This window comes from Sinocyclocheilus anshuiensis, unplaced genomic scaffold (genome assembly GCF_001515605.1).
Source record: "Sinocyclocheilus anshuiensis isolate Anshui unplaced genomic scaffold, SAMN03320099.WGS_v1.1 scaffold478, whole genome shotgun sequence".
Classification (NCBI taxonomy): Eukaryota; Metazoa; Chordata; class Actinopteri; order Cypriniformes; family Cyprinidae; genus Sinocyclocheilus; species Sinocyclocheilus anshuiensis.
In genome coordinates this window covers 310,353-323,520 of record NW_015542376.1, presented here as the reverse complement: position 1 = coordinate 323,520, position 13,168 = coordinate 310,353, and the positions used below count along the sequence as shown (strand labels likewise).

The following is a 13,168-nucleotide window of genomic DNA, read 5'->3' as shown; positions in this document are numbered from 1 at the left end:
CTCCCTCTCCCCCGCTCTCTTTTTTTTTTTTTTTGGTAACTATCCATTATAAGAATTGACTCATAAGAGTCATTTGTAACAATTCATTAAAGAAACCGACTCAAGAGTCATTTGTAACTATTCATTAAAAGAACCAAATCATCAGACTCAGTTGTTCATGAATCAGACTACACTGTTCATGCTGTATGGTTTTAATTCACTAAAAAAAAAAAAACAATCATGAGAGTCATGTGGTCATAAATTGCATTGTATACTTTTTTTTTCATGCAGCTCTTGAGGTCAGCTCAATAGCAAGACATTTCTTGCTATTATTTCACAACAGTCTTAATTTTGTAAGTGTGAATAAGTTATGTTGTAAATTATGCAATCTTTTACCGTGCCATAGAAAACCACTGGCATTCACTGTATGGGGCACATCATTTAACTTGTGAAATTCATTCCATTATTTCAAATTATTTTCCTGTGAATAGTTTAGAATGCATCATGAAATATAAAAGTGGCATATGTGAATTATAAATTGTTCAAATATGCAGCAAAAAAGCACGATTATTATAAGAATGACAGCCAAAACACATACAACAAATTAGTCCATAAGTGCCTCTTTTTTTAAGTGGTGAACAAGCAAATCAAGTGAATTGATGAGGCTTTTGTTTTGGTGGAGGGGAGTTTTAATGAGCTGAATCACAGGTCTGAATGCAATCAACCGTCAACGTCACAAAACACCTCCCTCTTGTTCCACCCAAGCACACAAATCAGGGCTTCTCTTTTTCTCTGTGAGAAATGTGTTTGTGTGCGAGAGATGCGTGTTGGATGGAAAATGAGACTGGATGCTAGATTGAAATGTAGGACTGTAAGTGCAATTGTGTTTTGATGCCCCTCTGTGAAATGGGCCCTCAACAGAATGCAATTTGGATTTAACTTTTGTTTAAGGGATAAACACACAGCTGTATTTTCCATTTGTTTCATAGTCTCTTGTTCTTGTTTTCTCTCTTTTGTTTTTCTCTCTCCCAGAACGATGGTGTCACAGAGAACAACGGGGAACAATCTCTGGAGCGTAGCAATGCCCTGCCAGACATCTCTCTGGTAAGCCCTTCAGTTTGAGGAGGAACAGGAAAGATAAAAGAGGGGGAACAGAGAGAAAAAGAGGGAGTGTTGGAATCTGCTGAGGTGTGTGGAATAGAGAACTGACATTGAACACCTTGAAAATGACCAGGGGCAGATTATGACCAGTTTTGATGATGGCTTTTGAATGAAACCCGGTTATTAAAACTCTCAACATAGGGGTGGGCGGTATGACCAAAATGTTATGTCACAGGAAACGTAATTTTGTATCAAAATAACAACATATTTTATATATAGTTTTTAAATTGAATCTAGCAAATGCCATGTGAAAACAACTATTTATTTTAATTCATTTTCTATATGTTATAAAATGTATAAATAAAAATGTTTCGAGTGTTAATTTATTTTTATTTCAGTTTTAGTATTAGTTTTCAATCATTTTAGTACTTATAAGTACAGCTTTTTTCAATTTGTAATATTTGATAGTTTTAGTTTTTCACACAATATTTAATTTTATTTTATTTCAGCTTTTTTTTTTATTGACAAAAATGATAACACTGATTCATAATAGATGAATGATAAATCTGGCCTCAGTACAAAACCAGATTATGAACAGATATGTGATTTCAAAACGGAAGACTTTCAAAACTAACATTATAAAAAATACTCTATATTCTGACTTGAAATTCTGATTGTACATTGAAAAACAAACTGATGTTGCTAAACTGTGCTTCATATGCCCCAGAATGATTAATCCTTCAGTCATAATCTTTATTTACTCCATGTTTCTTGTTGCTGTCATGTGAAGATAACGTATGCAAAGTAGTCCTGCACAATTGATGAGAATATATCTACAGTACCACAGTATAGCAAAGTCTCTACTGTTGACATATTTTATACTGTCATGCCGCCCAGCTCTATCTCAAACGGCTGTAAAGGCTCGGCTACTCAGACAGCTGATGGTTGTTTGACGGAAAGAGAGAAATAGATGAGATGATGACACTGTCGCTGAAGGCTGCCCGTTGTGAGAGAGATGGCCGAGGAAGATTGGGGTCTTTCTCAGAGAGTTTCCTGTTGGTATTCTGATGAAATCCTATCGAGCACCAGAACAGCTCTATCAGGCGCTTCCACAAGTGCAAGTCTGGAGCATGTGAAAGTAAAGTTTCCAGAGAGCGTTCAGGCCCAGATAAAAAAAAAAAAAAACATGCAGACGACTCACATTTCGGTTTGATTGCTTTCTAATGGCACTGACACCTCATTCATCTGGCTTGTGCACACTCCGTTCAGCCTTAGTTTGTTCATTTCCTGTTTTTTTTTTTGTTTAGTTTTTTTGCTTTGCCACTTGGTCTGAATGAACCGATTGTTCTTGTCCTCAAAGCAATGATTTGTGGGTAATTGTCGAATGTTTTAATGTATGGGTGTATATGGTGTATGTGAATATTACATTATGAGCTGCGAAGATTGTGTTATTGATTGCGGAATGTTTTATTGATCTCCTTTGAAATATCACCTGAAATATGGCATCACTAACGCTCTCCTCTTTCATCCTAGGATGAGGTTCATTCCACCTCAGATTCCCCTCCTACCTTTAAACCTCCTCCTCCCCCAGGGCTTCAGCGCCGACCCAGTCGAAAAGCCACGCTTAGCAAACGTCCCTCTTCTAGCTCCTCCCAGTCGGGCTTGTACTTCACCGCCCCTTCTCGTTCCCAGAGCAAAGAACCCAAACACCCAAAAGCACCCAAACCTCACACATCTCCTCTTGACACCTTCAAGATAGATGTCCCAGCACCTCAACTCGCAGTTGTGAGCCAGCATACTATCGGACCGTTCCCCCGGGTCCAGTCTCCTAGTAAGGTGAAGCCTGCTGTCCAATCCTCATCTCCGATTCCTCCCCCCGCCCCTAATGTACCTGCGCCACCTGGGCCGCCGCCTCCTCCTCCACCCCCCTGCCCAGATAAGCCCGCCCCTTCTTCCCCAGCATCCAATCAGCACTTTGTCATGGTGGAGGTGCACAGGCCCAACGCAGAGCCTGATGTGAACGAGGTGCGGCCGCTGCCACAAGCGCGAGGTGAGACTGAAATATTTGATGCATTGTGGGCAGCTGCGGATATTTAATATATCATTAACCAGCTGTCAATTTCTATCCTTTCTGGTTATTTTCACCCATTTAATGGCTAAAAAGTCATTATCCTCAATGTTCAAAAGGAAAAATGATCATTTTAAAATAATTAGTTCAGCCAGATATTAAAATTCAAGCATTCAATCAGTTTCTTTTTGTGTTGCATGGATAAAATAACCACACGAGATTTGAATTATTTATGACTTAAATTATGGTTTAACAAATTAAATGAATTATGATTAATTGGGAACTACTTTGGAAAGTAATACAAAGTAATCTACAATTGCGGTCATACATTTACATATACCTTGTAGAATCTGTCAAATGTAATAATTTTAACAAAATAATATAATAAAAACAATAAATAATAATAAAAATAATAAAAGGTACTTGTTTTTAGTGCTGTCCTGAAGTATCTATTTTATACCTGGTTCTTAAAAACAAGCAATTTTTATGGTTTTTAAAATTATTAACATTCTGCAGATTCTGCAAGGACTATGTAAATGTATGACTATCAACTGTTTACATGCAGTTCAATATCAGTATGACTAAAGCAATAATTTGTCTTTTTGTCATTTAAAGCATTTTAGTCCAATTGAAATCATATAAATACTGGAATGCACTAAATGACTTTTAAAATCTGGTCAATGGTTGCATAAGTCGCATGACAATAAAAATATTATTACTGAGTACGAAATAGCATACTGTATAGTAGGTACTACATTTGGTTTGAAACTTTATTTGTGACCATTAAGGATGTTCTATGTGTTCTATATAGTATATATAAAAGGTGACTAGTATGAATGTTAGTTTGAATGAAATTCGGAAATACTGCATCCGCCATGTTGTCACTGTCATGGGACCTACGGTGTCAAGTGGGTTGCTTCACTGCCATTCACGAATCCACTCCCATGGCCTCATGGGATACTAAAGTGTCCATCAAATGCACACTTCAGAATCTTGCAAGAAGTAGGAGGTCATCAGGGTGCTTTTCACCTACTGTTATGAATACTATGAATTTGGACATACTCGGCTCACATAATGTTTTTCGCCTACTATATAATATGGAAGTAGGCATATTCAGATGCAGGGTATGTGTTCCTATATCAGCTCAAAATATCAAAAATGTTTGATATCCTCCGATGGGATGGAATCATAGCCTGAAGCTAAAAAAAATCGTCAAGCATGTGTAAGTTAATCGGCCCTTGGCACTGTGCACATGCTCAAACACATAACGTGTATTTAATCCTTTAAATATTCCATTACGTGTCAAGTATTTTGGGAAAAACAGATGGAGACTGTAGCTGGACTACACAAAAACCACTCGATTATAACTGTATATAAATGTACTTAATGTTCTTGTAGGAGGGACATTATCCCAGCTGTCAGACAGCGGACAGACCCTCAGCGAGGACAGCGGTGTGGACATTGCCGAATCTGGACGTCTCAGTAAGGAAAGCAGCCCACGTCCCGGCCGCACCAGAACCCCACGGGATGGGCACGGAGGAGGAGAAACATCTGCCAAACCGGTGAGACCGAGAGAGAGAGAGAGATGGATGTGTGAGAGTTAATGACAGTGACAGAGGGTTGGTGTTAAAAGTGTGAATGAGAGTGAAAGAGTGATGACAGAAGAGTGCAGCCGCATAAATCTGTTTCCTCCCTCTGACTGAGCGTGCTTGACTTTTAACAATTAATTTTCACTTTTCTTCTTTTGGTGCATACATTTCCTTTAGTTTTTCTGTTCTTTCTTTGTTGACTCGTCCACTTCATCTCATCTCATATCACTGATCCAACAGCTCTCTGAAAAACCAATCTCAGTGTGCTGAATCAAGACGCGTCCGTCTTCCTTCTGGCCGTCCTTTAGCTATTTGCTTCCCGGCTTTCTTATACGCATGAGCTGTGTTGTTGATCTCGCAGAGTGAACTAATAGTGCTATCTGAGGACACTGTGGTTGGGTGTAAGCCACTTCCCGTGGCCCTATTTTAGGCCGTCAGACACAAAGCAATGTGTATCATCAAAGCCAAATGTGTCTTTGCTTCCTATCTCTGTTCCCTTTCATTCTCTCTCCCTCTCTTTGATTTGCTACTCTCTTGTCTCTCTTTTTTCTTCTCTCCTCCTCTTCCCATTTTTCCATCCTGTCTCTAATCTGTCTGTGAATCTACCTTGCAGCCGGGTCTGTTGGAGCCTACATCCACTCTAGTGAGAGTGGCAAAAAGCGCCAGTACTCTGGGCATCGCAATAGAAGGTGGGGCAAACACACGTCAGCCCCTCCCACGCATCGTTACCATACAGGTGAGTAGCCCATACAGAGTTATTTTATATAAAATAATAAATATAAAGTAAAATAATATTAAATATTTATATTTTTTATAATATATTATAATAGTTAAAGCATGTCAACATATTCTGTTACACCAAATACACAAAATAATGATCTTTAAAAAAGCATCATATGACCCCTTTAATAAAAATATATATTAAAAATATATACAGTACATACACAAATATAAAATACGTGTTTTTATGTTAAAAAAAAATACTGATCAAAATACAGTAAAAGCACTAATATTATAAAAATATTGCAATTTAAAATAACTTTTCTGTTTTAAAATATTTTAAAACATAATTTATACTTATGATGGCAAAGCTGAATTTTCAACAGCCATTACTTCAGTCTTCAGTGTCACGTGATCCTTTAGAAATTATTCTAAAATGCTGATTTGTTGCTCAGAAAACATTTCTTATTATTATCAACATTGAAAACTGTTCTTTTAATATTTTTGTGGAAACTGTGATATGTTACTGATGGTATTAAAGAAAGTCACTTTTTGTCTTCATTTATTCCAATTTATTTGCCTTCATTTATTCTATTTAATTTATTCCATGAGCAAAAGTGTCCAATAGTATGGAGGGTTACTAAGATAAAGTAAGTAACATTTTACTGGTCATGTGATCTCAACATGGCAGCTCCCATGAGGCGATATTTTAAAATATTTTTATTAGGCTACTATATGTGAATAACTATGATTTTTAACATATTTTATATTAATTTCTATTTTATATTTTATATGATATAAATTACTGAATAACCTTTTAAGTATTATATTTAATGAATCTCACACTGTTTGTGCTACAGATATGAATGACACCACAAATCGTGAAGCTTGAGGAGAGGAGTTGTATTACTGTTCTATTATTTGATTGTCACCTGGAAGATGGTAAAACGGGAGCAACGGTAGTCATATCTAGCAGCGAGAATGTCATGGAGACTTGTATAGGGGGCTCTTTTGAGTTGGTTTAGTAAGCAACCTCCTAGAAAACCCTAGCATCCGCATAGCAACTTTTAAATTCCACTTTGCAACAGGATAGCAGCACCTTGACCAACATCCTAGCAACATAGCGTGATTTTTGTACAGGCAAGTGCCACACATTTTCTCCCGTTGTAGTTCATCTAACAATACTGAACCTGAGTATGAAGTAATACTGTGGTACTATTGGGCAGCTGCCAGGTTTTACAGCTGATTATACAATTTCAAAACCCTCTGTCAGGTCTAAAGCCAATGCAGAGCCCAAGACAATGACAGACACAAAATGAGTCCCAATCATGGGCTCTCTGCCGTCAGTCATATGTAGGTCTATAAGAGAGCCGACAGCCTTGCTGAATTAAATAATGAGCACAGGAGCATGTTATAGACCTCCAGTTGTAGTCAGCGGTAGCGCAGGAAGCAGCTGTTGATGTTTGATGCCATTGTGGCAGTGGATTATTCCTGATTCTGTCTTTTCTAGTACTTAAAATCTCAAGCACACTGTTGAACAGGCTTGTGGGAATGCTGGTGGTTAGGTGTGCAATTTGTAGAGCGCGTTTATATGTGAAAGGCTCTCTGCGTTTCTACGTCCGACCGCGCTGGAGAGGAAATTATGTGCATTTTAAGGCGGGAACTGCTTCGGCTGTGAAAGACGAATCTGAAATTACAGTGCCACTGATTACAGTTGATTTAGCAGCAAATCAGCACCATCTTAATAAAAGCTTGAGAGACAAAAAAAGAGCAGACGCTGGAGAACAGGAGAGACTGAGCAAAAATAAGAATGTAAGAGACAGTGAAAGTAAGCTAGAAGAAAGGAAGTAAATGTAGATTGAGAGATGTAGAAAGTGCATCTGGGGAGGAGAGAAATGGACAGGCTTGAGTGGGTTTTAATTCCCCGGCTGCAGTCGGTTCATCAGTGTCATAATGAAAATGCAACAACAAAAGCACCTGTAGATTAGATAATGTGGAGCTCTTTTGTTTCGATCATTTTGAGGCAGTGAATGAAAGAAGACTGAAAGAAGACCGTGCTGATGAGACCTAAGTGAGTGACTCTTGCATTTTAACCTCCATTAGTTTACTACTTCCTGTTGCGTAAGTGCTGTCATGCTCTGAAGCAGGCTGATTTATGATCAATAGTTTCAGGCCAAGGATTAAAGGGGTTAAATTGGGATTTTGGAAGCTGAGGGACCCTAAAATCTGTTGCTCTAAATCATCTCCTCCCAAAAAAAAAAACAGTAAAAGATAAATGATCATCAAACAATTTTATGATGTGGACTGTCTGATGAATATTGCACACAAAAATGGCAAGAGCTTTCTAAAATTGTAATCTGTAATCTGATTGGTTGGGTGTACGTAACTTCCAGGTGAGGTTCTTATAGCTTTGCAATTTTTATTTTATTTTATCCTGAGAAACAAAGGTGGTTAAAACATACCAGCAGTTTGTTTTCAGTTCAGAATTGTCTGTATGTACAGAAATTCTGACTGCAAAGACAGCACACATTTCTTTGGTGAAATCAAGTGTTTACAGAGACTGCTGCAGGATTATTTGAAGGAGCTGGCACTATCACTTAAAGGGACAGTTCACCCAAAAATGAAAATCCTCTCATCGTTTACTCACCCTCATGTTGTTCCACACCTCTATGATTTTCTTTCTTCTGTGGAACACAAAAGAAGACATTTTGAAAAATGACTTTTTTTGTAAAGTCTCTAGTGTCGTTTAGACACAACATTCTTCAAAACATCTTCTCTTGTGTTCCACATAAGAAAGCCATACGGCTTTGGAACATCAGGTTAAAAAAAAATTATGACAGAATTTTCATTTTTGGCTGAAATATCCCATTCAGGATTACTTTAGTATTATTTATGTATTAAAGTACTCATTAATAGTATTTAATTTATTTATTAGTATTTATTTTGAATTTTTTAATTAAATTTTTGATATTTTCATTTTAATTATTTTGTTTTAGTAATTTTGTTATGTGCTTCTGTCATTTTTATTATTATTTTTTATTTCTGTTCAGCTTTATATTTTATTTCAGTTTTATTTAAATTAACAAAAACTATTTTTAATAGTTTTCATGTTAATTAACAATAGCAACGCTGATCTGTGTTGGGCAGTTTTTTTAGGTTGTTCTTGACCAGACTGAAGTGACCAGAGAGCAGCTGTAGGATCTGCCTTCATGATCAGTATACACTTCAATTTAGAAACGTTAACTTACTAAATGAACAACTTAATTTCAGATTCAAACATGTCTCAAATCTCTCTAGTGTGATTAAATCTGGGTTTTCAGCAAACTATCAATCATTTCTCCACCTGGGATCACTCAGTGATTAATTATTTTAATTTTCAACTTTGATGAATACGTCCTTCTTTGATTTCCCAGTTGAAATGCACAAACAAATGGCATATATTCCATCTAAATTCAGTTTTTACCCAACGGGAATATAACTTTCTACTCAGAGCCAAATCTACTCTATAAATACCATATCTGTGTGACTGCAAGTGTATTTAGCACCAAAACCGGACTGACAACCATATTCTGCTTCTATGTGAACGTAGTTGGTCTGAGTCAAACATTAAATCAATTAATCTTCATTTTGTCAAACTATCTCCATTTTCTTTCACACAGAGAGGTGGTTCGGCTCATAACTGTGGACAGCTGAAGGTGGGTCAGGTGATCCTCGAGGTAAACGGAGTGTCTCTCAGAGGAAAGGAACATCGGGAAGCCGCACGTCTCATCGCAGAGGCCTTTAAAACCAAAGAGAAGGACTACATTGACTTCTTGATCACAGAGTTCAATGTTGCTCTATAAGACCGTACGAGTCCCATGATGCTGACGGAATAAAAGAGCACCGCGACCGCGATGTCTTGCCATGATTAACCCCCAGAATCCTGTTACATGCTAGACTTCAGCTCATCCTCCTCTGTGGTGTTTTGAAACCAGTCACTGTTTGAAAGGCCATCCTGTGTGAGCCAACCCCGCGTTGACCTTTCCGACGGCAAATGCCAGGATAGAGCAAAAGTTCAGTCTGTTCTGTTCTGTCGGTTTGTTTTAGAAGATGGGACCATCTTTTCAGTTCTTTATGAGATTCTATAATGAAATTTGGTCACCTGACCGCAATACGGCAAGAGACTCTTCAGTGAGCTTGGATCTGTGTCGTGTTTTTGATATATGATACCATCATGGAGTCTAGGCCCAGCATCTTGTCCTGGTGTGAGAGTTTGTGTGAACGTGTCATGGAAATCATTGTTGTTGTTTTTTAAAGTCCTAGCTATTTTATAAGAAAGATGTGAAAATGGATCAAATGTGTTTAAAATATATATTTAAAGTTAAAGAGATGCACATAACTACTGATTATAGTAAATAGTGACTAACCCCATAGAGATTCAAACTGAAGTGCTTCTCTCTACAGATTTCTGTGAGCAGAACTGCTGAAACATCTGTCATCTGCCTTTTTTTAACTAGTCAGCCGGTTTAAATTTTTGATTATAGTTTGTGCTGTTTTGCAGTTGTTGTTGTTTTTTTTGCATCATACAGTAATTACTAAACCATGGCAATCAGTCATTAGGACAGAAATCCTGAGAGACATCTGCTCTGTTTCAAATATCTAGTGAGCTGCCTACGTAGACAGTATTTTAAGACAGCATAGGCACTTACAATTTTAAGATACCTTGTTTTGGCCTAATTTTAAGGCAGATGCACATGCATCAGGGCTCAACAATAAGGATTACTCATTGACCCTGATGTTAAGACATATCGTTTAGAAGTTTGGGGTAGATACATTTTTCAAAGAAGTCTCTTACGCTTGCCATAGCTGCATTTATTTGACCAAAAATACAGTAAAAACATAATATTGTGAAAATAATCACAATTTATATACAAATATACTACAATTTCAAATAATTATTTTCTATTTTAATCAATTTTAACATGTAATTTATTCTGTGATGCAAAGCTGAATTATCAGCAGCCATTACTCCAGTCACATGAGTGTCACATGATCCTTCAGAAATCATTCAAGAAACCTTTCATATTATCAGTGTTGAAAACAGTCTTTTATGGAAACCACAATACATTTTTCCAGGGTTCTGAAAAAGGGTTCATGGCTATTATTGCAAAAACTTGATAATATATTTTAATACTTTTAAATGCATGCAAAATATTCAATGTAAACATTATATAAAATATATATAAAATCTAATATATATATATATATATATATATGAAATATATAAAATTATACAGAAATTCATATTTTATATAATATTTTGTGTGTGTTGGGGACTGAAAAAATTGGCAGGGCAGGTAGAAATCCAAACTACTGGCCTAAATCAACATTGACTAAATCAAAATGTTGATTTTTAAAATTCAGTACAGCTAAAAACAGCAGCATGCTAATGCCCAACTGTTGAAATCAATTGCGAGTCGATTCTCCTGTTCACTTACTACATAGAGTGTTCCAAATAATTCACATTTCAGCTGGGGTGCTACCTATATAGGCCATAGACAGCAAGGCAGCTCACTAGATTTTGAGAAGATTCTTTGAGGACACACCGGCATTGTGAAGAATCTCAGAGAAAGAAAAATCATTCTCAGATTTATTTCGATTTAGCGAGAAAATGAGAAGACCCTTTATCCAGTTATGAGTGGTGAAGCAAGAACTTCACATTGCAATCAGAGACGAGCAGCCATCGAAATTAATGAAAAGTTTAGATCTTCAGCGAGGGATCTGATTGAAAAAAAGGCATTCAGACTGGGATAAGGTGGCAACACAAAGCAACAATGTGTCAGTCATGTTACATAAGAGGGAACAAGTGGGAGAGTAAATTGAGAAATGGTGTTATTGTTATGTGTGAGTCTGTCTGTCTTTGAATGCAGAGGCAGAGTGTGAAACAGTCCCACAAAGCCAAGATGTGTGTGTGTGAGAGGCAGAGTAAAAACTACCTGAAGCTTTGAAATATTGACTAGTGCAAGCACAGGACTGCTCATTTCCACCTGCCCACCCTCTCTAATATGACAGCCATCTTAAGCCCACCTAGATCACATATGCCACCATTTTCACTCCTCTACAGTCCCTCACACAGTGTGTTGCCTGTTAGTCTCAGACATTTGAACGTCTCGGTTACGTATGGTAAAGAACTAGATCGAGGCAGAGGCAACGGAACTCCGCCCCTTGAGGAAATGGAGCTTGGCCCGCGACTCCGAGATGATCATCTTCCCGCAACGAGAAGATGACTCATCCACAAACGCCACCTCACCATGCTACATGCCCAGGCACGTGAGGCAGCGATCGTGACCATCACCCAGCGCCAGGTAACGACCGCATCCAGAAACGCCCGGGTGATACGTTGTCTATAGCAAGACCCACATCGTCTTTACAAAGACGTAACGTCAAGTTTGCCACGCAACGTCGTCTCTAAAAAGACGCACCCGAAATTGCTCTTTTAGGGGAACAAGCTCTTTTAGCGTGCTGAGGCGCACAGGGGAGATGATCATCTGCAACACAAACAGGGGGTAGTGCAGTCTGATGTGTGCAACCCACTCGACACGGGAAACCACCACCGCTGAAGCGCCGTACCGCCAACACGAAGAGCTCTCCAAGAGCGCGCTGAACTCGTTCAGTCTTCTTCTCTCAGTAGAGTAGTCAGGAGCAGAACGATGTGATCGCTCGGCTCCGAAGCGAAAAGCTGAATATGCGCTGCATCTGCTGCCTACTTATACTCACGCTGTGATCAGCGGCAGCTGGATGCAATAATCGCATGCCAATGTGCATTGGCTCGTTTAGTTTACACTCGAAGTAGATTGGTCTCTCTAAGTGAGATCCCAATTTCGTCGGTCATCCGACGTGACGTCGAGAGTGACCGACTGAAAGGGAACGTCTCGGTTACGTATGGTAACCCTCGTTCCCTGAAGGAGGGAACGGAGACGTCACGTCCCAATTTCCCAATTTCGTCGGTCATCCGACGTGACGTCGAGTGTGACCAACTGAAAGGGAACAGTTTATATATGGTATATCTATATATTTTAAGTAAATTATTTGTAAAAAGTTGATAATATAATTTTGAATTATTTTCCTTTATATAGCCGAGGTGCTCAGAGGGAAGACAGGCAAGACAGAATGAACAACTTATATAGATGCAAAAAAAAAATGATTTTTCGTACTCAGTGTTTGTCTTGTTTTGTAGTACAAATATCTAAAAATTCTTAAATCCCAGAATGAAAGTTTGCTAATAATTTACTCACCCTCAGGCCATCCAAGATGTAGATGAGTTTGTTTCTTCATCAGAACAGATTTTGAGAACTTGAAAGCATTACATCACTTGCTCACCAGTGGATCCTCTGCAGTGAATGGGTGCCGTCAGAATGAGAGTCCAAACAGCTGATAAACACATCACAATAATCAAAAAGTAATCCACATGACGCCACTCCATGAATTAAGTCTTGTGAAGTGAAAAGCTGTGTGTTTGTAAAAATAATCTTAATACAAAGGGACAAGATTTTTTTCTTAAAATTCTTCTTAAATGTATAAACTTAATTTTAATATTTTTTTAGAAAACAAGACTTGATATCTTTTTGCTTCTCAAGTAAATGTCTTGTTTTAGTACTGTTTAAAGGGGTCATATGATGTTGCTAAAAAGAACATTATTTTGTGTATTTGGTGTAATGAAATGTGTTTATGC

General features: G+C 37.8%; 1 protein-coding gene across 3 annotated transcripts in view; it reads left to right on the top strand.

Moving 5' to 3' along the window:
• whrna (whirlin a) overlaps positions 1–10,312 on the top strand; it is an 84,631-nt gene extending 74,319 nt beyond the window's left edge. For 2 of the 3 annotated variants that reach the window (XM_016491249.1, XM_016491247.1), the window contains 5 exons: positions 1,012–1,083; positions 2,614–3,130; positions 4,547–4,710; positions 5,351–5,473; positions 9,117–10,312. In XM_016491249.1, the coding sequence (XP_016346735.1) occupies positions 1,012–1,083; positions 2,614–3,130; positions 4,547–4,710; positions 5,351–5,473; positions 9,117–9,299 (1,059 nt within the window). In that variant the 3' untranslated portion in view covers positions 9,300–10,312. Of the gene's footprint in view, positions 1–1,011; positions 1,084–2,613; positions 3,131–4,546; positions 4,711–5,350; positions 5,474–6,317; positions 6,743–9,116 lie in introns of those variants that run through there. The other variant, XM_016491250.1, reaches the window with a different exon arrangement.
• The last annotated feature ends 2,856 nt before the right edge of the window (positions 10,313–13,168 follow it).